The sequence below is a fragment of the Pinus tabuliformis genome, chromosome 6 (genome assembly GCF_031772625.1).
Source record: "Pinus tabuliformis cultivar Carrire ecotype Pingquan chromosome 6, CPIR1, whole genome shotgun sequence".
In the NCBI taxonomy this organism is placed as follows: Eukaryota; Viridiplantae; Streptophyta; class Pinopsida; order Pinales; family Pinaceae; genus Pinus; species Pinus tabuliformis.
In genome coordinates, this window is record NC_142292.1 from 406121834 (window position 1) to 406147754 (window position 25921).

Here is a 25921-nt window from a genome sequence, read left to right on the forward strand (position 1 = left end):
ACGCTAAATAACTTTTCCTGTTGCCTTACAATTTGCTGCATTATCCGTGATCACTTGAACCACATTATTCAGACCAACATCTCTTATTGATTGCAATAGGAGATCTGCAATGTTTTGGGAGGTTGCACTGATGGAGTCATGACATGTAATAAATACTGCACCACTAGCAGAAACATCAAGAACATTTATCAAATGTCGGTTTCTAATATTTGTCCACCCATTTGATACAATGGATACCCCACAATCCACCCACTCATTTGTAAAACGTGTCAAAGCTCTTTGAACCTTTGCTTTTTCTCTTTCTAATAACATTGTTCTAGCTTTTTCATAGTTGGGGGCCTTGTATCCTTTTGGGGCTTCATTGATGGCCTTTACCATTTCATGCCAATAGGGAGAGTGAAGAACATTGAATGGTACATCGCAAGCATAAAGAAATCAGACTATCTTTCCATCCACATCATCCCTCCCAACAACATTCAGGAAATCTACTATTGTTCTTTTACCTCCAAAGCTTGCAAAAGTACCATGAGGAGGTGAGCTACCAAATCTAGAGGTTGTACTTGATTCAAACTATTTTTTTTTCTTGCCTTTTTGTTGTGCAACCTCCTCTATTTGGAATTTGGATGTATTTTCTTCTTTGTTCAGCTGAAATGTTTGGGCAAATTTGTATCCCCACAACCCTTTTTATCATCACTGCCCATCACCCCACAAAGATGCCTCATCACACAAGTATATGAACAACTAAATGGTTTTCTTCCATGACAACCATGAGGGCACAAAAATTTGTAGCTTCCACCACCTTTTCCCCCTTCAAGTTTGGTCACATAGTTCCATAAGGGTGTCAATGCAACTTTCCTCTCTAGTGTTTCCTTCAGGTTCATCCCCTTCCTCTTCAAACCCTTCCTCCTCATCATACATTGGGTCACTCATATGGGGACCACTATCCTCTTGTTCTTCTTCCCTTCTATTCTTACTCCCCCTTGCCATCATGAAAACCAAAAGTGGAATGATACATAGAAGCCAAAAGAGCACCATCTTGGAATATGAATATAGGTGGCGGACAACCTACAATTAAATGAGAAAGAAGAAATAATGGCAAAGAGTAGGAGAGGGAGGAGAAAAATACAAAAAAACAATGACAAAAAAATGAGGGAGTTTGGGGTTTGCACTTATCTCTTTAGCTCTTGTAGATGGAAGCCCTTCTTTACTCCTCCAAGCTCCTCCTCCTTCTCCTAGCTCCTCCATTCCTCCAAGCTCTCCTCAAGTTTCTCCTCTCCTTCTCCTCTCTTCTCCAAGCTTTCTTCTCCTCTTTTCTCCAAGCTCTCAAAAAATACAAGTGAGAAAATGAGAGGTGAAAGAGCCTTTTAATCCCTTCATTCCCTTCCCTAACTAAATTTGGACCCACCCCCACAGAATCAGTCGCGATCCGTACGGATCCGGCCTCGAAATGTGGTGTCTCGGCTGGGTGATCCGCCACCCGAAATGCGTACCGACAATTCCGAAACACGGATTGGGCTGGACGGTTCCCACAGTGTAGGAAGCGTCTTTTCCGACTCGATCCTTGTTTCTGAATTTCTGGGATGCGTTTCGGGCGACGGATCACCATAGATCCATACAAGTCACGTTTTGGGGTTTTTATCTTGGGCAAGCGTTTCGTGCAACATTACCCTGGACAACTTTGGAAGAGGCTAAATCTGAAGCAACATTATAGTCAGACCTGGTTAAAGACCTCCGGTTACTACGTTATGGTTACAGTGGATTTTGGACTCCATAGAAGGGGGTGAATCACTGTGTGTGCACTTGGGGTGAGGTAGAATACCTCTGGACTCCCTGTGTTGACAAGGAAGCAGTGCTCATCTAGTAGGAATGAGGAGGGAATTCCTCTGGATTCCCTGTTTTAGTTGGTAGCTGGTATTCGAATTTCTTAACCAAACATCCCCCTCAAACTCTGGAATCTAGCTAGAAGGTGACAACTGCAAGCGTGGCTGCAACTGTCTATGGTTGGGTGGAGAGTCCTTGTCCCAGACTTAGTTGCCCTACAGGTCCAAAAGATAAGTAATCTTTTGTACCTGCTTATATATTGATGAATTTTATGATGCATTTCTGGTTGAAATGGTTGGATTCTTTTGGGATTATAACAACATTGTTAATATGATGAACATGTGGATACCTCTCTATGTACATATAGCCTTATAGTTATGATGAATAAATGCATACATAAACACATATGTCATACATCTGAAATGATCAATGCTGATAAATAAGTTGAACCAGTGTATGCATCTGTAATGGAATAAAGTGTTGTGTTAAACACTCATCACAGTTGGTAATAAATCATACTTTGCAGTAGAATGTGTAATGTTGTGTACGATAGGCCAACTTGAGTCATGTTTCTATATCGCAATCCTATCTTGGGGTAAATACTCATTCATTCATACTTTATGTGAGCAATATAAAGATGTGCTATGAAATGTTACTAGTAGCGAAAGGATCCATAAGGATCTATAATAAAAACTTGGAACGTTAGGCACAAAGACCCTTTTTATTAATATGAAATAATTACATGGGAGACTGTTTTCCTAGCAGGGTCTATAACTGTATACATCAGTTTATTTGCCTAAATTACAAGCTTCTAAGCTGCACAGAAAGCATTGCATTAACGCTGAGGGGTTTGTTTTTCCTTTGGGGTTAGTTGAGCCCATACACTTTACCTGCCCTATCAATCATGTATCAGTAGTGGCCTGGTTGTCTCCCGCTAGTATCCTATTGTTGCTGGTCAGGCATTGGACGATTTTGGATAGAGCCACAAAGCTGCTTGCAACCTTGACATGGATTTTGGCGCTGTTAGCATGTGGTAGGCTAGGTGGAGACCTTTCAAGAATCCACACCAAGCCCATGGTAGGTAAGGGCTGCAGGAGCGCCCATGTCAGTATGCCTAGAATTCCTTATTCGAGAATGGGGAATGCAGATGGGCTAGGAACATATCAGAGAGTCTTTCGGCCAAGCTCAGGAGGGGTAGCATCATAAGGCGCTTTAATAAACTATCGACATTGGCACCAAGTACTGGCGTTGATTCGGAGGTCTGTAGGATCTTTGAGACAGAGGCATGGTCAAAATAACCAGCTTAGGGAAATCATGGTAGGGTAGAGACTTGCTCTTACAACGGTCATAAAGATACTGTCTGATGCATCGCATAAGACAAGGACAAGATCCCTTAGTCGAACCATAGTAGAGATTGAAGGAAAGTTTGATGCGACGCAAGATGGACCGAGCCTTGAACTTATAAGACAGAACTGGACAATCCCTATCCTTAACTAGTGTGGAGGCTTCACATTGGCGTGATTCGATTGGCCCTAACGTTATTGGACAAGGAAGGTTGTCGTGGCCTAGAAGGTTTACCCTGGAAGATTGTTAAGGAAGACCCTTAGAAACCTCAAAAACCCTTGAAGAAAATTGGTCCCTTAAATACTTTGAATTGTTGGAGAAAACCACAAAGAGTTCTAATTTTTTATCCCATAGGTCATGGGTCGGGACCCTAACCTAAGTCAGAGGCTGGGGATTGGGGTTCTAGGGTAATGGTAAGCGTGTGAGGGTGGAGTCGACCTTGACCAGGTCGGAGGTCAGGGGTTGGGTCAACAATGGAAAAATTAACATGTGCAGTGGAAGCTGGCCTCGACCAGGTCGCAGGTCAGGGGTCGGGCCCAGAACATTGAAAACATGCTATGCGAGGTGTTCCGACCCCGAATGGTCCAAAAGCCTGATTGCCATGTAGGACAACGGTGGATTGCCATGTGGCAGCCCAATGAGGTGATGGGGTAAAATATTTGGGGAGGCAATATCTTACAATCCAGGGCTTAGATTGAGGAAAAGTTTATAGCACCAGATTTGTCTCGACAAGACAAATGGAAGGGTAAAAGGTACTAAGTTTAGAGAAGTTTGAGAGAAGTCAAAATTTTTATACCCCATTCTCATAATGACAGTTTGAAAATTAGGTATCCATAACGACCACCCCTACTCTGAGTGTTGCGTAAGGGGAATTGTTATAGTCTTACTCCCCCAGAATATATGTGGGCTCATGTTTTACAAATACACCACAGTGTTACATGCCTCGGCCCATAAAAAGAAAGGTAATCTCTGATCATGCAACATAGCTCTAGCGGCACCCACTATGGCCCTGTTCTTCCACTTTGCCACCCCATTTTGCTGGGGGTTATAAGGCACTATGTACTCCCTCTTAATGCCTACACTGCTACAAAACTCTGTGAAAATTTCACTACTGAAATTCTATTGCAGCAACTGGAATTAATTCTTCTATTTGTTAATTAATTTAACAATTAATTTGTTATGACAAATATTGAATAAATCACACTTCAACCTTCACAAATAAAAACTATGGAAAATAATAGCAACAAAACTGAGAAAATTCTAGTGCACACAAAATATGATAGTTTTTTTTGGACAAATGTTCCCAGAAAAACCCAACATGGGAAAGTTGGTGCAACAGCCGAGGGTTTTTATTATTAAGCAACAGTGAAATTATATGAGTACAATTTGGATGCCAAATATTGGCTATCCTAGGGAAAATATTAGCAAAAATAATCTAAGGGAAATTACCAATGTTGTGAAAATCGTTATCGGGAGTAAATCGACGAGGGGGAAAAATTGGGAAAAATCATAAAAATCGGGAAAAAATCGTAAAATACAAAAATATTCATTTTTTTTCAATTTTTTTAATATCTAAAGCATCTACAACATAAAATAAATACATTGACACATAAATATGATAAAATAACTAATATTAAAGATGTGTCATATCATTTCTAGTGCTACATCACACATAATAGTGAATCATGTCTTGAATAGTAAGTCGTGACTCCTGAGTCCTAACTCAGCCTCAAAATATTAACAAAAAATATAATAATGTATATCATATCATGAGCCATAATGTCATATACAATGAAATGAACCAAATAACTAATACTACTGATTTCCTCTGCCCCTCTTGCGAGGAAATGCAATAGGTTTCCCTTTCCCTCTAGATGTAGATGCCAATGGAGTTGGCAGTGGACTCTGTTGTGCTTTAGAAGCTGGAAAACTAGGAGCTACAGGAGGTAGACTGCATCCTCTACTGGTGGCAGGGGTAGCTTGGCTACGTGGTGTCACCCTATGTCACATGGTTCGAGTTCGAATTCGAGTTCGACAACGATTAAGTTCGATTCGAATTCGAATTTTTCGATCAGGTTCGAATGAGGTTCGGCATTAGGTTCGACTATACATATTTTTCAATATATATATATATATATTTATATATATATCTATATATGACCTCGGTCTAATGGAGGAGGAATAACCTTGTATAATGGTCGTTCCAAAGATTGAAGGATTAGACATTCTCGGCATATCTGTTTTAGCATACAAATCTACCTAGATATATCACAATTGCACAGCTAGTGATCTCGACATACCTGTGAGGATCTCAGCTAAATGGAGTAGCAAAGATCTAGGACAAAGGCACAATGTCAATGGATCTCGCATAGCAGTCTTGGCATCAAGGCCTCGGTGATACTCCTGTAGAAGTCTAGACTCTAGACAAAGAACAGCAGTGATAGAACCTCTCTCTCGGCCTAATAAGATTGATGTTAGACGTTGTCTCAATCACATATATATATATATATATATATATATATACTACAATTGTGGCACAATAACAAAGCCACAGAAATTGTCATTCTCGGAGGACACAATCCGTGCATAACAAAGAGCCACAGTAACCATTACAGTCTCAGAATAAATGAGACAGTAAGGACCTCAGTATAGTGAGGAATAGTATCTCATCTCGGTGGATCTATTTCTTAACAGTCAATGTATATATATATATATATATGTGTGTGTGTGTGTAATGGAAAGATCTTCGGATCCCTCACTATATTTACATGATCTCACTGTCTTGGTGTAAGAAAGATCACAATGATCCTGCAGTCATGGAATACACTCTTGCATGATCACAGTCAACATGATGGTCTAGAGTACAGTGATGAAGGTAGGATAAAACAGCTATCATGGCTGTCATAATGAAGTTCTCAGTGCATCATTAAAAAAATCGAACCTTAAAAAATTCGTTAAAATTCGCCTTCAGGTTCGTTGAGGTTCGTTTAGGTTCGTTGAGGTTCGTTGAGGTTCGAGTTCGTTCAAGTTCGACTTGAGGTTCGAATTTCAGGTTCGGCGAACCTGAACGAATTTCAAATTTTTTTCTTCAGGTTCGCCGAATTTCGAACCTGAACCTTCAGGTTCGCCGAACCCTGTGACATAGGTGTCACCTCCTCCTCTTGTTGCTCCTCCTCCTCCACCCCCTTTACGTCTTCCACTACTTCATGCTCTAACTAATCATTGACAGATTCCATGAGAGGCCTCTCGGCCTCAACCCTCCATGCAACAGTGGTGTCAATCCCATCCAATGAGATGGCCTCCATATCAAGTATCCTCTCAAGTTGCTTCACCTACAATCGAAGATTGTAGTAGACGTAGACCATGTCATTAAGTCATTGGGTCTCCAACTTGTACAAAGATCATAAAATAATAATTATAAAAATTTTATTTAATGAATTCAAAAATTTATGACTTGGACAACATGTTCTGCACCCACCTCCAAAATAAACACATCCAGCAATTCAAAAAGTTATGACTTGGACAACATGTTCTGCACCCACCTCCAAAATAAACACATCCAGCAAATCACATAGTAATTTTGCATCTTTGATATGTGAAGATGCATCAACAGATTTCATAAACATTGTCCCCTTAGGACAACTAACCAAGAAGTTTATAAGGGTTCTCCCCTTTTGGTTGGTCCAACCATCTGACATCACAGTGCATCCTATTTGTGTGCCCATGATGCCCTAAATTCCAATCTTTTGGTGCAGTCAACCTTTTCCTCTTGAAAAATGTGGCCTCTAAAGTCATCATAAGAAGGGATTTTGTACCCTAGGCCAATAGTTGCAATAGCATCAACAACATGCTGGAAAAATGGATTATTCCTTGCAACGCTGAAAGGAATATCACTCCAAAGGAGAAACTTGCCCAACAACTTGTCAACTTGTTCTTTCTCATTTTTTTAAGCATTGAAGTGATAGATGGTTGTGAACCAGGCGTGGTTCTAGGAACAAAAAATGATGAGGCAACTACAGGGTTGGTTGTAGACATTGATGCTGAAGTAGAACCAGTGCCACTTCCATATTCACCTCCTAACACCTTCCTTGCTAATTGCTTCTTCAGTTCTGCTTTGAGCACTCTCTCTTGCTCTAATTTTTCCAATGATTTCATGGCTCTTCGAATGATTTCCACATTTGTATTGTTGCAAGGCCCTACATCATGTCTAGGGATTTATGCAAGGTGATACTTCAATCTATAAACCCCCCTGACATATGCTGCCCACAACTTGCAAAACAAGTTCAATCTATCAAACCCTCCATTAGGTTCACCATATTCCCACAGAGGGTCCAATTTCCTTGGCATGTTTGTAACTTGGTTGAACTCTTGAGTTTTAATGTAAGATGAAGTTTGAACCTATGGCACAATAAGAATTGCAAGTTACAAAAAAAATTACATACATGACACAACACATTGAATTTTTAACGAACAAAAAAAAACGTCAACTCAATCCAAAATGAACTCTCTCCACTCTATGCAACAAAAATGAAAAAAAACACCATCAAATCCACTAAAAAAATTTGATAAACAATGGGTTATAGAAACCCAAGCAAAAACAAGAAAAAAACCAAAACAAAATGGCCAAATTTGGTGCCCATACTTGGAAACCATAGTTTGCCGGAGAAATTTGATCCAAAGACGAAGTTCTCTTGCTTGGGATGCTAAAATCTCCAGGCTTCCTCCTCCTCTGCCCTAGTAGACGCCTTCCAGGGTTCCTCTCCTCCTCAGCTCTCAATCCACGCCGTTGTCTGTTCAAAATGACAAAAAAAATTCATGTTTTCCCTTATAAAACGTGCTGTTCGCCACCCCTGCAATAACTTCCCATCAAATCGCGATTATTTCGAAATTATCGCGCTTTTTTGAAGTTATCGCGATAATTTCACCGATTTTTTGGAAAAAAACTGCGTAGTAATCGAGCAAGTTTATTGGGAATTTGAAAAACTCGTGATTTTCGTAACGCTGGAAATTACCCTCGCTCCGAACAATTTCGACACTCGACTGCCACTGAAAAGAAAGCCGTCCACGTAGCTTTGCGCAACTTTTGCGTCACCCTGGCACAATTTGCTACACACTTAGCCCAGAGCAACTGCAAATCAAGTCGTCCTACCTGCTGTTGACTTGGAAAGCACTTCTCCAACAATTTGGGACTCCTTCCTGGTCTCTGGAACTGAAGATGTCTTCTCCTCAACAAAATCGAACTGCCTTCTGAAGCTTCTACGCAATTTCCTGGAGAAATTTCGGCCTCTCTACAAATGAACTCACTGGATCTAGAAATATTCCTCTGACTTCACTGTCTTTGCCTCTCTCTGTCTCTGCTTCCTTCTTTGGCTCGAACTCTTTCGGCTACTGCCTCTGGAAAATCGAACTGCCCAAGGAAAACAATCTATCTGTGTCTCACAAGTGTGTTCTCCATCTACCCATTGACTTCTTCTTATAATCTTTTGCTGGAACTCCAACGGCCAATATTAAAACAAAATCAAGGGCCAAGATCATATCAGAGTCGATCCGTGTGAGTTTCTAGATGATTCTCACGTAATCCAATTAGTATTGATTAATTAACCAGTTTCCTAAGTTAAGACTTGGGAAATATTAAAAAAGAGGCTAATAATCTAATTGAGATACTTCTAGGTGAAATTTCCAGAATCGATTTCTAGGTTATGGAGGTCTCTTGTGTTTTAGTCTCTTCACAAAGTTTTGAGACTAGAACACCTTCGGTGCTACAAAAACTAACACTCCCTCTTAGTGAGGAAGGTGTTCTAGTGCTGCACCATTGTTGCTACAACACCCTGTCTCTGTATCACCCTTCCGTCACACTGCGGATGTCCGCCCACTGCCCACCAACCATTGCGCAACTTTGATGTTGTATCTGTGCTGCTGCTGACACTACTATGCTGTTGCCAACTCTGCATCTGCACTGCAACTCCCTCTCATCTGTTGTTGCTGCTACTGCAACTACTGTAACTGAGAAGCATCCTAAATACTTAATCAATTGTGTCTGTGTTGCATCTGTCTCCTGAGTATCTGACTGCTACTAGCCACTGTAATGTCCACCAAGTAATTTGCGCTGCTGTTGACTCTGCACTGTGCCACTCTGCAATGTTGCCAACTTTACATTGTGCTCCTCAGCTCCTGACTGCTACTAGTCTGCAACTGCCTCTTTGGAATCTGAATGCAACACTAACACTAATCCATCCTACTACTGAATACTGTTGGCCCTTGTAGCAATGTAATGATCTATGAGGACACCTCAATGGACCCTGCCCATGTCTGCAACTCTCTGAGACTATATGTTAAAATTGGAAACTAGGGCCAAACTCCATGTGGGTCATCTTATTAATGGCAGCTGATATTTTTCTTGGATCCCTCTCATTGAGAGGTGTAGGATTGATCTAAAGATCATCCGATTCCGATAAGTATTCATGGAGATATGGGACAATTCATCAAGGTCGGCCAGCGACCAAATAAACCCCACTTGTGCTCAACGTTTTAGTATAAATACAGGTGCCTTGAAAGTCATGGACACACATCCTCTTGGTGATCTCTTCCTTTCCACTTGTCTTTGGGTTTTGGTGGGAGGAGATATCTAAAGAGGATATGCTGCCCTAGAGGATGCCCTAGGTCCTAATGCTATCATGGAGGAGATTTTAATGCACTGAAGGAAGCCTACATAACGCAACAAGGAGAGATCTAATTGCTGGTCTAAAAGAGAAGCCCTACGCTGCCCTATACACAACTCTATTGGAGAACCCTATGCTGCCCTATACGCAGCTCTAGGAGAACCCTATGCTGCCCTATACACAACTCTATTGGAGAGCCCTATGCTGCCCTATACACAGCTCTATGGAGAACCCTACGCTGCCCTATACACAACTCTATTGGAGAGCCCTATGTTGCCCTATACACAACTCTATTGGAGAGCCCTACGCTGCCCTATACACAGCTCTATGGAGAGTCCTACGCTGCCCTATACACAACTCTATTGGAGAGCCCTACGTAGCTCTATGTAGAGCCCTACGCTGCCCTATACGCAACCCTATGGAGAAGCTCTATGCTGCCCTAACTGCAGTCCTCCAGGTGATATAAAGGAAGACTATTCAAGCATGCCCCAGTCACAGCCATGGAGGAGAAGGTCTGAAAGAGGCTTGTATGACATGGAGAAGAGTGCTAAAGGGTATACGTTGAAGTCTGTCTAGCAAGGCAGCATTTGTTAGCACTGTGTTGATAATAGTATAGTCACTTGGATGAAGAAAACAATGATGATACATTGAAGCAACATGATGTTGAAAGCAATAGATATATTGCAACAACATGTTGATGAATGCTGCAGCATGATGGGTACAACGATGAAGTGTATCATGGCATAATGAGGGGCAACACAATGGTGAGGTACAATAGTATGATATAGCAAGTTCATAGTGCTGCTAGTATAACACATTGAGACAACAGCATGATACTTAGTGCAACAAGTACAACTAGCATGCCAGGGACGGCAAGCATGCTAGGGACAACAAGCATGCTTGAGACAACACGCAAGCAAGGGACAACAAGCTAGCTAGGTGCAACAAACACATAGGCCAGTATGGCAACATGGTGCAGCAATGGCACATGATGCAGTGCAGTGATGGGTATCGTCATGATTGATGAAGCATGATGAGATGCAACATTGTGATGATGGGTGCAACATGGTGCAACACGGTGAGGCGTAGCATGATGACGAGATGTAGCACGATGATAGGTGAAGGAGTCACCTTGGAAAATCAGTTGAAGCGACATGTCTTCAACTGATCTCATGTATCATCTTCTTAGAGATGATCTATGCTCTCATCTAGATAAGTCAAAGTGTTGACTTCAGTTGTAAATGTACTATCTCTCTCTCTCTCTCTGTGCTGAACTATTGAAGAACATATAAGAAGAAATGATCAAGGGTTTCCCCACATTGGGGTTTGTCCCTAGCTAGAGCCACATCTTGTGTCCTCTTGTCTTGGCTTGTCTTCTACGATTTATGTTTATGTTCTATCTGCAGTTTACTTTAATGCTGATGTGATTGCTAATCTGGAAAAGATATTGAGCTAACTATGAAAATTGAAATAAATTGCTCTAAGCATAGAACATACCTAAACTTAACATGGTATCGGAGTTGAGGTGAAGACAAAGCCCAAGCAAGAGTGAAAGAGCAATCACCGAAGACAGTTGGAAAAGGACAAAAGGATCAGTGGATTCCTTATCCCTCTTCAAATTCACCAAGGGTGAAATCAAAGTAGAGAATATTATCAGAATAGTGCAGCGGAAGCTTTTGATGGCCTACCTAAAGATCACTTCATTGGGAAGTTCGGATCTAAGGGTGGAAGGAAAGGCAGATGCCTTGGTTGCAATAAGTTCGGCCATTATGCGAAGGAGTGTCCGAATGGAAAGGACACATCACTTGATGATGATAACAATCATTTGAGGGACATCTTCAATGATCAGAGGAATGACAGGTAATGCAGGTCATCAAGGAAACAACCGACTCTTCAGAGAAAGCAAGAAACCCTAGGTATGAAGAATCCAATGTTGTTTCTGATAAGATAAAGAAGCGTTATCTTGTATTGGCCCTCTCTTTCAGATTCTTTGGGAATTTGGCTTATTGATTATAGCGCTTCAAGGCATCTCATCGGATAGAAGGCTGCTCTCTCAAATTTGGTAGAGATGGAAACAACCGTGGGATTATACTTGGAGTCGATGCCACCTATCCCAGAAAGGGTGTAGGGAATGTTACCCCTCAATTGAATGTGGGTAACTTGATTCATTTACAAGAATCTCTTTTATGTACCTGACCGCAAGAAGAACTTGGTGTACATTTCGGCAATGGAAGTCAAAAGGTTTCAGGGTGGCATTCATCGATGCAAAGGTACGTGTTTGGAAATGTAATTTTCAAAGATGCTTTTATCTTTGAGTTTAGGGTTGGCAGAAAGTCCATTGGGGACCATGTTAGTTGACACATAGCACCGGAGGTCTGTAATTCAGATGATGACAGGGATGCCTGAATTCAAAAGGAGCATGAAGGTACATGTATGACATGTACTGAAGGGAAAATCTTATAAGGGGACCATTCCCCTTCATAGGTTTGGAACAACCCGAGGGGTTTGAGATTCATGATCGGGAATCTCATGTGTGTCGGTGGAAGAAATCTCTCTATGGCTTGAAGCAGATCACCTCGGGTTTAACATGAGAGGATTGATAGCTGTCAGATGAAGCTGCCATTCACTAAGAGTGAAGTCGATCCAAACCATTGTTTGAAGGTTGTGGATGATAGACCTCTCATACCGACACCTTTTGAGGACGACCTATTTCAGACAGGTGCAGACCCTCTCACTTGCAGAAGTAAGAGTGAGTTGGATTCCGGATGTGGAATGGTAAACTGCAAGCCCGTGACTACCTCGAGGATCTTAACTTTTAGAAGCTATATCGTGATGATGCCGGACCAGATTTGGGAAATGCCTCTGAGTTTCATAAACTCATTTGCATTGATGTTCTTGGTGAACTTCCATCTGGACATATGTTTTTTGCAGTTAGCATGGTGAGCTCATATTTAGTTGAGCCTCACTGGATTGGTGCCAAGAATCTTCTGAGATATCTTCGGGGCACAATCGCTCATGGATTGAGATACACTGTCAGAAATATGAAGCTGCATGATTATTCAAATGCTGACTGGGCAAGCAGTGTGGAGGATCATTAGAGCATTTCTCAGTGCTGGTTCTCTTTGGGTTCTGCTTCGATATCATGGATGAGCAGGAAGCAGAAGTCGGTTGCTATAAGCACCGCTAAGACCGAATACATAGCTACGAGTATGATCTCGTATGAAGCTGCCTGGTTGTGGAAGCTCTTAAGTGAGTTGTTTGTACATATGATGAATACCACCGTGATCCTCTATGACAACCAAGGGAGGATTTGATTGTTGAGGAATCCTGTATTCGATGATTGCTCCAGCAGATGGACATCAGATACTACCTTATCTGGGATATGGTAATTCAATGAGCGAGGAGGCTCCATTGCATTGAGACTGATGTACAGGTTGCAGACATTTTGTCAAAGCCCCAGGGAAAGGTCAAATCTGTGACTTTCCCAAACGACTTGGAGTCGTTGAGAGACCTTCTTATAAGGGTCTTGCATGTTGCATGCATTGAGCTCTGGGAGCTCTGGGGGGCTTGGGGTACTTACTGGAGCGACATATGACGACAGGGCGACTCACCCTCCCCTAGTGGTGCGTTATGTACAGGCTGAAAGGTTCAAACTTCCCTTGTGATACCTCGTGACGACTTTGGGACATGATGATTAGTTATTCTATGGTGACTGTTGGACAAGATGATTCGTTCTCCTGTGGGACAGGATGATTAGTTCCCCTGTCAAGGCATCCTACCCATGCAGTCTGGGACTCATGGAAAGTAGTAGTACCTCTCATTTGATCAATGAGCAGGGAAATGGGGTTAGGGACCTTAGTAGTACTATTGATGGACGCATCATTGTATCTACAGTACTCCCTATGCTAGGATGACCTCCATTGATCTGGGATCAATATGAGTGGTTTGAGACACTCTCTTGTGATATTGATCTAGGATCAATAAAACTGACTTCGGGTCAGTAAAAGTGATATGACACACTCTCTTCGGATGAAACTGACTTTGGGTCAATAGAGAATGGTAGGAGACATTCTCGATCAATTCTTCTTCTTCATGGTTCAGCAGAGCAGAGCAGTGCAGGGAACTGATGGCAGCGATAGTACAGTCGGATATATGGATCAGCGGATGGAGTTCTCTCTAATTGAGAGGGAGTGTTAAAATTGGCAACTAGGGCCAAACTCCATGTGGGTCATCTTATTAATGGCAACTACTATTTTTCTTGGATCCCTCCCATCGAGAGGTGTAGGATTGATTTAAAGATCATTCGATTCTGATAAGTATTCATGGAGATATGAATTTATTTGTGTTATGGGACAATTTATCAAGGTCGACCAACAACCAAATAAACCCCACTTGTGCTCAATGTTTTAGTATAAATACAGGTGCCTTGAAAGTCATTTGGACACACATCCTCTTGGTGATCTCTTCCTCTCCACTTGTCTTTGGGTTTTGGTGGGAGGAGAGATCTAAAGAGGATACGCTGCCCTAGAGGATGCCCTAGATCCTAACACTATCATGGAGGAGATTTTAACGCAGTGAAGGAAGCCTACATAACGCAGCAAGGAGAGATCTAATTGCTGGTCTAAAAGAGAAGCCCTATGCTGCCCTATACACAGCTCTATTGGAGAGCCCTATGCTGCCCTATACACAGCTCTATTGGAGAGCCCTACGCTGCCCTATACACAACTCTATGGAGAACCCTATGCTGCCTTATACATAGCTCTAGGAGAGCCCTACGCTGCCCTATACAAAGCTCTATTGGAGAGCCCTATGCTGCCCTATACACAGCTCTATTGGAGAGCCCTACGCTGCCCTATACACAGCTCTATGGAGAGCCCTACGCTGCCCTATACACAACTCTATTGGAGAGCCCTATGCTACCCTATACACAACTCTATTGGAGAGCCCTATGCTGCCCTATACACAGCTCTATGGATAGCCCTATGCTGCCCTATACACAGCTCTATGTATAGCCCTATGCTGCCCTATACACAACTCTATTGGAGAGCCCTACGCAACTCTATGGAGAGCCTTACGATGCCCTATACGCAGCGCTATGGAAAAGCTCTATGCTGCCCTAACTGCAGTCCTCCAGGTGATATAAAGGAAGACTATTCAAGGATGCCCCAGTCACAGCCATGGAGGAGGTGGTCTGAAAGAGGCTTTGTATGATATGGAGAAGAGCGCTGAAGGGTATATGTTGAAGTCTGTCCAGCAAGGCATCATATGTTAGGACTGTGTTGATAATAGTATAGTCACTTGGATGAAGAAAACAGTGATGATACATTGAAGCAACATGATGTTGCAAGCATCAAATATATTGCAGCAGCGTGTTGATGAATACTGCAGCGTGATGGGTACAACAATGAAGTGTATCATAGCATAATGAGGGGCAGCACAATGGCGAGGTACAACAATATGATATAGCAAGTTCATAGTGCTGCTAGTATAACACATTGGGACAACAACATGATACTTAGTGCAGCAAGTACAACTAGCATGCCAGGGACAACAAGCATGCTAGGGACAACAAGCATGCTCGGGACAACAAGCAAGCAACGGACTACAAGCTAGCTAGGTGCAACAAACACATAGGCCAGTATGGCAACATGGTGCAACAATGGCACATGATGCAGTACAATGATAGGTACCATCATGATTGATGAAGCATGATGAGATGCAACATTGTGATGATGGGTGCAACATGGTGCAGCACGGTGAGGCGTAGCATGATGACGAGATGCAGCACGATGATAGGTGAAGGAGTCACCTTGGAAAATCAGTTGAACCGGCATGTCTTCAACTGATCTCATGTATCATCTTCTTAGAGATGATCTATGCTCTCATCTAGATAAGTCAAGGTGATGACTTCAGTTGTAAATGTACTATCTCTCTCTCTCTTTGTTGAACTATTGAAGAACATATAAGAAGAAATGATCAAGGGTTTCCCCACATTAGGGTTTGTCCCTGGCTAGAGCCACATCTTGTGTCCTCTTGTCTTGGCTTGTCTTCTCCGATTTATGTTTATGTTCTATCTGCAGTTTACTTTAATGCTGATGTGATTGCTAATTTGGAAAATATATTGAGCTAACTATGAAAATTGAAATAAATTGCTCTAAGCATAGAACATACCTAAACTTAACACTATATCTCCATATTGCCCCACCTCTCTCCTGGAGGAATGACTGCAAGCATCGCAAACTCTTCCTCCAACCTAGAGGATAGATTGTCTATCTCAGCGGACGTTGTTGCCTGGTCTTGCTTCTCCTGCTTGTGCTTATTCTTGAGAGGACACTGCGTATTGTAGTGGCCAAGCTCACCACATTTGAAGGACTTGACCTTTGACAAGTCCTTCTTCTTGCCCCCCTGCCCCTGACTAGGACCCTTTTATGCTAGGGCCACATTCTCCTCTTCCTTCTCAATCTTCACGCCATTGCTGCTACTTACGCTGATGGCGCTCTTTACTAGAGTTCACCTCAACTCCTCCTATTATAGATCGACCCACATCTTGTCCCATCCAGGCAAAGAGTCTCCACCCAAAATACTCTGGACAAACCCTTGCCAATCCCCTCTTAGACACTCTTTAGTGCTAACCATACAAGCTTTGTTGGTTGGGGTGCCTCCCCAATCGCTGATAACTGATCTCTGATTTCCTGAATCCTAGTGAGGAAAGGATCTATGCCCTCACCCTTCCGTATCTTGATGCTTCTCAGCTTCTCATGGAGAAACATCTTCTGCTACTCGAAAGAACTTTGATATAGCATGGAGAGAACATCCCACATCTCCTTGTTCGTATTCTTGCCAGCTACATGTGAGACTATATGATTTCGTACTCCATCCAAGATCATTCGTTTTGCCTTTGCCATTTTAGTTTTGTACTCCTTTTGCTAATCCGCATTGTGGGGTGCTCATCAAGGAGAAGGACATTCTGGCCTTCCAAATGACATAGTTGGAGGCACTGTCCAATATGGCTTGATCTCTGAGCCTAGTTATGGCCATCTTGAATTTGGTTGAAAAGTCCCTCTTTCACTCTGCTTGGCTGCTCGATCTGCTACTCGCACTCCCTTCTGGAGTGAGGAACTCTACCCATAGTACTGTCAATTTGCAACTGGAAAATCAGATCTTTAAAACTCAAGATCCCTTTAGAGAAATTTTTCCTCTAATGTGTCATTTTCTCTTTCACCTGGCACGAATTCTACTCTAGCAAATTGCTACAAAACCCTTTGTGCCCAAACAAGAAATCTTCTTAGCGAAAATCTAAGCTGTTGTTTTTCCCTTTGCTTGCTGGAATCACTTTTTTGGACAGATTGAATTTTATTGCAACTGCAACTGGAAAATCAAACCCTTGCCCAACAATTCGCACTGCCTAGCTAGGCACTATGCAACCCTGAAAATTTCAGCTTGCTGCTTCCTCTGAACATCCAAATTTTCTTCTTCCACTTTTGAGCTTCCCCGTCTAATCAACCACGCTCTGATACCATGTGAAAATTTCACCACTGAAATCCTATTGCAACAACTGGAAATATTTCTTTAATTGTTAATTAATTTAAAAATTTATTTGCTACGACAAATATCGAATAAATCACACTGCAACCTTCACAAATAAAAATGCGGAAAATAATAACGCTAGACACTGAGAAAATTCTAGCGCACACAAAATATGACAATTATTTTTGGACAAATGTCCTTGGAAAAACCCAACTTGGGAAAACTAGTGCAACAGTTGAGGGTTTTTCTTATTAAGCAACAGTGAAATTATCTGAGTACAATCTGGATTCCAAATACATGCTATCCTGCAGAGAAAATATTGGCAAAAATGATCTGAGGGAAATTACCCTCGCTTTGAGCAATCTCGACACTCGACTGCCATTGAAAAGAAAGCCGTGCACCTAGCTCTGCGTAGCTTTTGCGTCACCTTGGTGCAAACTGCTACACGCTTAGCTTGGAACAATTGCAAATCAAGCTGTCCTGCCTACTGTTGACTAGGAAAACGCTTCTCTAGCATTTTGAGACTCCTTCTCGACCTCTGGATTTGAAGGCTTCTTCTCCTCAACAGAAATCGAACTGCGTTTTGAAGCTTCTGCGGAACTTCTTGGAGAAATTTCGGCCTCTCTACAAATGCACTCACTGAATTTGGAAATCTTCCTCTGGCTTCATTATCTCTATCCCTCTCCGTCTCTGTTTCCTTCTTTGGCTCAAACTCTTCTAGCTGCTGCGTTTGGAAAATCGAACTGCCTAAGGAAATCGATCTATTTGTGTCTCACAAGTGTGTTCTCCATCTAACCATTAACTTCTTCTTATAATCCTGTTGAACCTCTAAGGGCCAAGATCATATCAGAGTCAATCCATGTGAGTTTCTAGATGATTCTCACCTTATCTCAATTAATATTGATTAATTAACCAGATTTCCTAAGTTTAGACTTAGGAAATATTAAAAAATAGGCTAATAATCTAATTGAGATACTTCTAGGTGGAATTTCCAGAAACGATTTTTGGGTTATGGAAATCTCTTGTGTTTTAACCTCTCCACAAAGTTTCGAGACTAGAACACCTCCGATGCTACAAAAACTAACAAACTCCTTTGTCTCCTCAACAACTTGATCTTCTTCCTTGTCTAGTTCTCCACTAGATCCTTAAACTCTTGGAGACCTCACCTTTGGTCTTCAAAAAGAAAATCCACGTCTTCCTGGAGTGGTCATCAATGAAGGTCAACATAGTACTCACATCCGCTCAATGATACATGAGGCATAAGACCACAAACATCAGAGTGCACCAAGTCTAGGATATGTGCCACCCTGTTGTCACTGCTTGGGAAGGGTGTCTTGGTGTACTTTCACATGGCACACCCATTGTGCACATCATAATGCTCAGTTTTGAACTCAGCTAAACCTATAACCATCTCCCTCAACATCCTGAATACTCAATGGTCCAAGTGGGCAATCCTCCTGTGCCAAATCTCGCACGACTCACTATTGTTGATTTGTGCCACCAAGACTCTAGTAGGCTGAAACATAAACTTGTATAGCCTACCACTACGGACTCCAATCACTCTAGCATACTTGACACTAGATCCCATGGGATATATGAGCACTTGTTGTCCTTAGAACAACATACCCCTTGTCCTCAATGTTGGAGACTAAAATCAAGTTCTTCAGCCCTGGAACATAAAGAACATTTGTCACTTTCAGAGGAGGTAATAACTCCCTTTGAAAGGATACTCTCTCCACTCTTGTTGCTCTGACCTTGGAGTTATCTCCAAGCACACACTCCAAGTCAATATCCTTCTCTGGCAAACTCATGAAGTGCTCTCTCACTCCAGTCATATGGAAAGATGCTCCATTGCCTACAAACAACACACTGAAAGATGTGACATGAGTGGCTAGACTCACCACTAAGGCAAACTCTGTGTCAAATCTAGAGGTAAACTCATCCACCTCTGCGGAAGCTACAACTCCCTTATTCTTGCCCTTCTTGTTGGGACACTAAACAACATAGTGACTCATCTTCCCACAAGCAAAGTATTTCACTTTTCCCATGTCCTTCTCATTCGCCTTCTGTGTCCCCTTCTCCTGCTTAGCTCCACTGGAAGACCCTTCTTGGCCTTGTTCGTACCCTTAGCCGCAAGGGCAAGATTCTCCTCTTCATCTCCCCCAACATGCTCACTGCCACTCTTAGCACTCCTCTTGGTATCCTCCTGGATGAAATCATCCCACATCCTCCTCTAGTCTGGAAAATGCTCGTTGGTCACAATGTCATATATGAACCCATCCCACTACTTGGTGAAACCATCTAGTGCAATCCTAACAAACTGCTCCTCAAGGATAACCTCTCTCACAACAGCCAACTCATCTCTTAGCGGTTTGATCTTGCTGAGGTATGAGGTCACATTGTCGGTCTTGGTCAGCTTGGTGTTTCTTAGCTTCTGTGTCAACACCATCTCCCTGTTCTCATTGGAACTCTGGTGTAATGTGACAAGTGAATCCCACATCTCGTAGGCAGACTTCATTCTTGTCCCATGAGGGAATAGGTGGTCTTTGATGACATCAAGAATGAATCTCTTTTCCTTCACATTCTTCTTGTTGAATTCCACCAAGTTGCATCAGTAGGAGGTTGCACAGGACATTCCACAATGTTCCACATTTCAACTTCTTCAAGCATTAGCATCATCCTCTCCTTCCACGGGAAAAATTATCAATGCCACTCAATCTGTCCTCTACCCTCAAACTAGTAGCCATGACCCTCACAACCAACACAAAAGAGCAGATTTGTTACTAGGCAATCTTCCTCCCTCCCAACAAATAAATATTTGGGTTTCTGACTGGGGTTTTATGACTGCTGTTCACTCATATGACAGAAGATGGTTGCTGGTCTCTTCTATCAGCTGATGAAAAGTTCAGATCTGGAGCCTCTTTGGCTTTGATACCATTTAGAAAAATCTAACAATTTGGTAGCCCTCCTAGTTTCAAAGTTTTTGCATTTATGTTTAATGCCCTCGCCCCAAAAGTTTAGCTAATGTAAAAGATTTAATACAAATTCATTTGGAACATTTACAAGCTACCTCTACATTTCTTTTCAGCTGATATGACAGATAAGACAAACAAGCATACACATAATTTTTACACAGCGATTTTGGTCTGATGACCCTGGAAAAGCCCACAAGGGGAAAACTAACAAAAGGAGGCTCTTATTGCTTCTAATCTACTGAGAAATATACACAACAATTAGCATTTAAGGTAATTATCTCCCCTTAAATGTTATTTCATCCTCCTTCAAATTCGTGCCAAGGCTTCAACTCCTAATTCTGAGTGTTTGAGCCACAGTTCCTGAATTATGCCTTTGCTATCAACCTTAAGTCTGGTGCAAACTTTCCCTTGCAACTGCCTCAACTTGTGTGATTACTCTCTGATAGTCCTCCTTTAAATGCAGCCCAGGTGACTGTAATAATACCAACAAAAGGAAGGCTTCGAACACCTCTGATTCTCCACAAGGTTTATATTGAGAATCACTCAGCCTCCTCACAAATCAACACAGACCTTTACTTTGAATCTCGCCCTGCTATCCCTTGAATCTCGACCTGCTTACCCGAGGAATCTCGGCCTGGTATTTTTGCTCAAAAATCTCGATCTATGTGATGTACCTTCAGCTGGAAATTTGGTTTTTTTGGTAGCCTCCTTGCTCTAAGAATTTCCATTGCTTAGTTCTGCAATGTAAGCCTCCTCTCCTTGCTCCTACGCTCTTCTCAATTGCACACGTGAGAATAATGAATGGAGTCTTGGTTCCTTTTCCCTTTTCGTCTCCTAAAATGAGGAGAATCCTAAACCTTGAAATCAAGGGCTAAGATTAAATCTTAGCTCATGAGATCAATGGATGAGATCAAGCACCCCACTTGACCCTTTCTCTCATGCGCCCCCCCTCAATTAATGAGCCTCCTAGTTACTTTTTAATGTTTTGTACCATGTGCACTTTTTCTCCCATAAAGTCACTTTATAACACAAGTGACATTAAGATACTAAAGTACATGGTACGCAACATTAATAAAACTCATAATGTCCTAAGACAAAAGTCATTAATGTGTCTTCCTAAAGCCAAAAGGATAAATGCACTAAGAAACACCTCCTTGGTACGCTTATTTTCAACAAGACTTAGGGGTCCATGTGGAGCTTGGTTATGATGCCAGGTATGCAATGAAGGGAGAGGGAACCATTAAGTTCCTTCTTGAGTTAGGAGGAATATTGGAAGCCAAGGACATGCTGTTTGTACCAAGACTGAAGAAGAACATGCTCTTAATCTCAATGATACAGGACAAACTACAAAGGATATGAGGTCATGCTGAGGAATGTGTAGGTGCTTATTCGTCCAAAGGGTAATTGCCCATACACAATAGTGGCCATTGCGGTTAGAGAGGGAAATCTATACAAGTTGAAGGGGAAACCTGCTTAGGCTTTGGTGGATGACAAGGACAACCTGTGTGAGTTGTGGCACAAGAGGTTAGGATACTTTCACTACAAGTCGTTGTCGATCCTGTGGGAGATTGTCAGTAGTTTCCAAGATTTTAGTATTGAGTAGCAGGGCTTTTGTAGGTGGTGTGCACTTGGTAAGAATGCCAAGGTTATTTTTTCAAGTAATGAAAGTAGGTTGAAGGGGATTTTCTTTTGCATTCATTCATGTGTGTGTGGATCGATGTCGGTGGCATTAGTGTAGGGAGCACTATATTATTGCATGTTCATTGATGACTATTTTAGGAAAACCTAGATCTTCTTCATGAAGATCATGGACGAGGTCTTCAGTCGGTTCTAGGAGTTCAACACTTAAGTGGAGAACTTAACAAGGAAGAAGATCATGGTCTTGGGGTCGGATATTGGGGGTGAGTACGCCTCCAATGACTTGAAGGATTTTTGCAAAAGGATGTAAGGATCAAGAGGGAGATGACTGTGTCGTACAACCATCAACTGAATGGGGTTGCGAAGAGAAATAATCGGTCCATCATCGGTGTTTCCAAGGCTATGTTACATGACCAAGGTCTGCCTATGTTTCTTTGGGTAGAGGAACATAACATGACAACACATGTGCAAAACAAGAGTCTTCGTAGGATATCTGGGGATAACACTCCTTAGGAAGCATTCACAAGAGCGAAGTTAGAGATAGGACACTAGAGAATCTTTGGTTGTCTAGTATACCTGTGGAGAAGAGCATGAAACTTGAGCCTTTAGGAGAGAAGGGGTTATTTGTTGGAAATAGAGAGACCTCAAAAGCTTATAGGATCTTCATATCGGTGTAGAGGAAGACAATTGTGAGCAGAAATGTTAGGTTTGGGGACAACTTGGCATCTAGGAAGTCTCATGAGTTTTCATGACCAGTGATAAAGGACGAGGAGCAAGAGGCTCTAAAGGGAGAGAAACATGTAGATACTTTAGTTTAGGGAGTCAATCTTCAGGTGGGGAGGAGTCATTAGCTCCTTTTAGTTTGTAAGAAGGCCTAGATGGTTTGATTAGACATCAACGGATGCTCAGGAGCATTTCGAGGCTCGAAGGAGCACATTCAGGGAGAGCAAGTCTCCAAAGAAGTTTCAAAACTACATAGCATTGATGAGTAGTGTCATTGAAGTGGCAACAGACCAGGTTTAAAATCTCCTCATATCAGCCCAGATTTATCTTCATTCAACAGTTTATTTTATTAACCAAATAAATTATGAATTGTTGAAAAATAGAATCACTGGTATTTTAACTTCCAGAAATTTATATGCAGAGGAAATAAAATCAAGGAGAGGATCAATCACACATTACAACAGATAAACACCCACAACAATTCTCATTCATTAAATAATCTAGGGAAAATTAGGGTTTCAACCCACATAGAAATTGTTGAATTTTGTAGCTATGGTCGGTCGGTCTTGATAACTAATAATTGAGCCCTCCAAAATATATGTAATTATAAATGCATGATATGTTCTTCATGTCAGTATCAAAAGAAAAAAATTGAATTTCGAATTTTAAAATTTTGGCTACAAGGAGGTCAAGTCGGCCCAGATTTTTTGTGGCACCCATTGGCTTCCCAGAAGACTACATATATAGCACTCCTCTTGGCACACATTTGAATCACACAACCAAAGATTTTTTCTGCTCATCTATGTGAAAGAGATTACATGCTCACCAGTGATTTTTGCTAGGTGGTACTTGAGACGGTTCAATCCTCCACTCGATTGTCTATTGGTAAAACTTGTATTGGACCTTTCCCCCACCAAGGTCCTTGCAATATGCCCAAGCAAATTCTCTTTCTTTGATTATTTTGAAATCATTCAGGATTCAGGAATATGAATTTTGAAATCTGTTTTTTGGTTATTTGTGAGAAATTTGAAAAATAATGAAATGTTTGGACTGTTTGTGGGAATTTATCGAAAAATACTGTGAGACATAGCTGAAGATCCTTCAAATTAGCTTCAATAGTGCATGACAGGGCTTCTATAACACTAAATAGCTTTTGCACTGTTCCAACTTCCTTGCAGAAAAAAATTGTGCAAGTGAAGTTATGGTCTGAAAAGGTGAACTATCTTCTCAGTGATTTTTTTGCACTCCAAATCATTGAAAAATCTGTAAGACTTTTGTTTCGGGCCTTCAAACAGTGATTGTTTTCATAGAAGGAAACCCCCCTCTCAGCTAAAAACAGAAGCGTGTTGAAAATAAAGTGTCATTTGCATTTATATGGATGTTGGTCAAGTAATTCATATGAACTTGGCTAGTTCTTGAGGAGTCATCAATATTTGCATCAAACTGGGCAAGTATGGTCAAATTCTGATAAACAAAACTTAGCATGTTTGGCTGAAATTTTCAACTTTGATGGTTGGCTCGTCTAAAGTGGGCAAGTTTTGGTGAGTCTTGTTACTAACTTACCATAATTCAAATTGTAACTCCTTGCATGTAAACTTAGTATAAAACTGTAAGAAGCCAAATTGCCATTCTCATTTTCTATTTCATGAAATTTTGATATTTGCATATGTTTTTTTTCTGCATCAGTCTGGCACATGATTGATGGGCTGGTATAGGATGACAATATTCCAATTTTTGGTTCATCGTATTAGTTTCATCATTTGTGGTTGGAATGCTCATTCATTTTCCACGACATAACAAAGCTTTTGATAGTGATGCAGAATGTCAGGTTCCTACAGAATTTCATAACTGAGGCCGGAATCCTTTACCCGCGAAAGAAGGTTAGCTGGAGCTTTCAGATAATATTCACTTGTACTCTGTATAAGCGCATTTTTTTTCTTTAATTGTCCGTTTAGCTTGTTCTCAAGAAAGGAAATCATTGTTATATATGTTCCAGATACTGGGATCTATTCGATCTTATGTTCCTTTTGCTTGACACTTGTGCAGTTCGGTATTAGAGCAAAAGCTCAGAGGAAAATTGCTCGTGAAATCAAGACAGCCCGTGCTTTTGGTCTGATGCCATTCACATCGATGGGGAAGAAGGCATTTGTTTTTGGTGTAACTATGGAGGATCTTGATGAAGATTATGATTTTGACGACTATGATGACAGGCCCGACGATCATGAAGAAATTCCTGTTGAAGAAGAAATTATAGAGACGGAAGATCTGGATATCCCTGACTTTGAGCTTGATGACTTGAAATCCAAATAAAGCGGGACTGGTCATTTCAAGCTGTTAATGTAGATTTGTTTGGATTTCTAATCTTAGAAATATGCTGCTGCATATATTCAATTTTAGGGCAAACTGTTATAACTTCTGATGAGGGCATAGTGCCATGGAGCCATGAAGGCCATTACTGGGTTGAGGATATTTTTTAACCAAATCTCGTCTTATATTAACCATTTCTCATAAAATATTAGTTAGTGTCTGTCAGCTTGAATTCTAAGATGTGACGTTGTCCTCTGGTTCGATTTTCTGTAGGCCACCAACAAATATTATGTTGGTGCTGGTATTCTATCAAAGAATAAAGTAAAATCCTTTTATACTCTGATACCATTCAAACAACACCAACCGTCTTCAAAACAAACTTTTGTTACAAGTATATAATGCCTCTAACAAATAATAATAATCTCTGTAACTTTGTGTTTGAAGTAGATGATATGGTAGAAGATGTTTGGATAGTGCTCTATATTTTATAGTGTTGGCCTCTATCTGTTTTGTTTTCCAAACGATGGGTTATACAAATATTCATTTGCATTACACCATTTTGTCCATTTTGCAATCCGAAATATGCAATCAGCAACGCCTGTGATAACAATGACGTTAGCACATCTCTTTCCATATATTTGTTTGGATTGTGTTCCTTCTCCACGTATTTGTTTGGATTGTGCATCCTTCCCTCATATTTATTTTCTGTATATGCGATTAACGTTTATGTTTTTGTTCTGCAACTCCTTGTTTCATTATGTAGCTCATTAGATAGGTCCATATTTTGACAACATTGATTTTCTTCTATACACGAGTCAAAATAAAGAGATACTCATGACTTTTTAGAATAGAATTGATCACATACTTGAAGTCCCTTAATTTTTACTTATCTTTTAAATTATTCGAATTTAAATTTAATAGTATGTT

General features: G+C 41.2%; 1 protein-coding gene across 1 annotated transcript in view; it reads left to right on the forward strand.

Annotated features, from left to right (window-relative positions):
* LOC149259028 (Ribosomal protein S18) overlaps positions 1 to 25337 on the forward strand; it is a 193286-nt gene extending 167949 nt beyond the window's left edge. The window contains exons 6-7 of the mRNA XM_089417194.1: positions 24508 to 24567; positions 24734 to 25337. Coding sequence (XP_089273320.1) covers positions 24508 to 24567; positions 24734 to 24997 — 324 coding nt within the window. The 3' untranslated portion in view covers positions 24998 to 25337. The remainder of the gene's footprint in view (positions 1 to 24507; positions 24568 to 24733) is intronic.
* Positions 25338 to 25921: the final 584 nt, after the last annotated feature.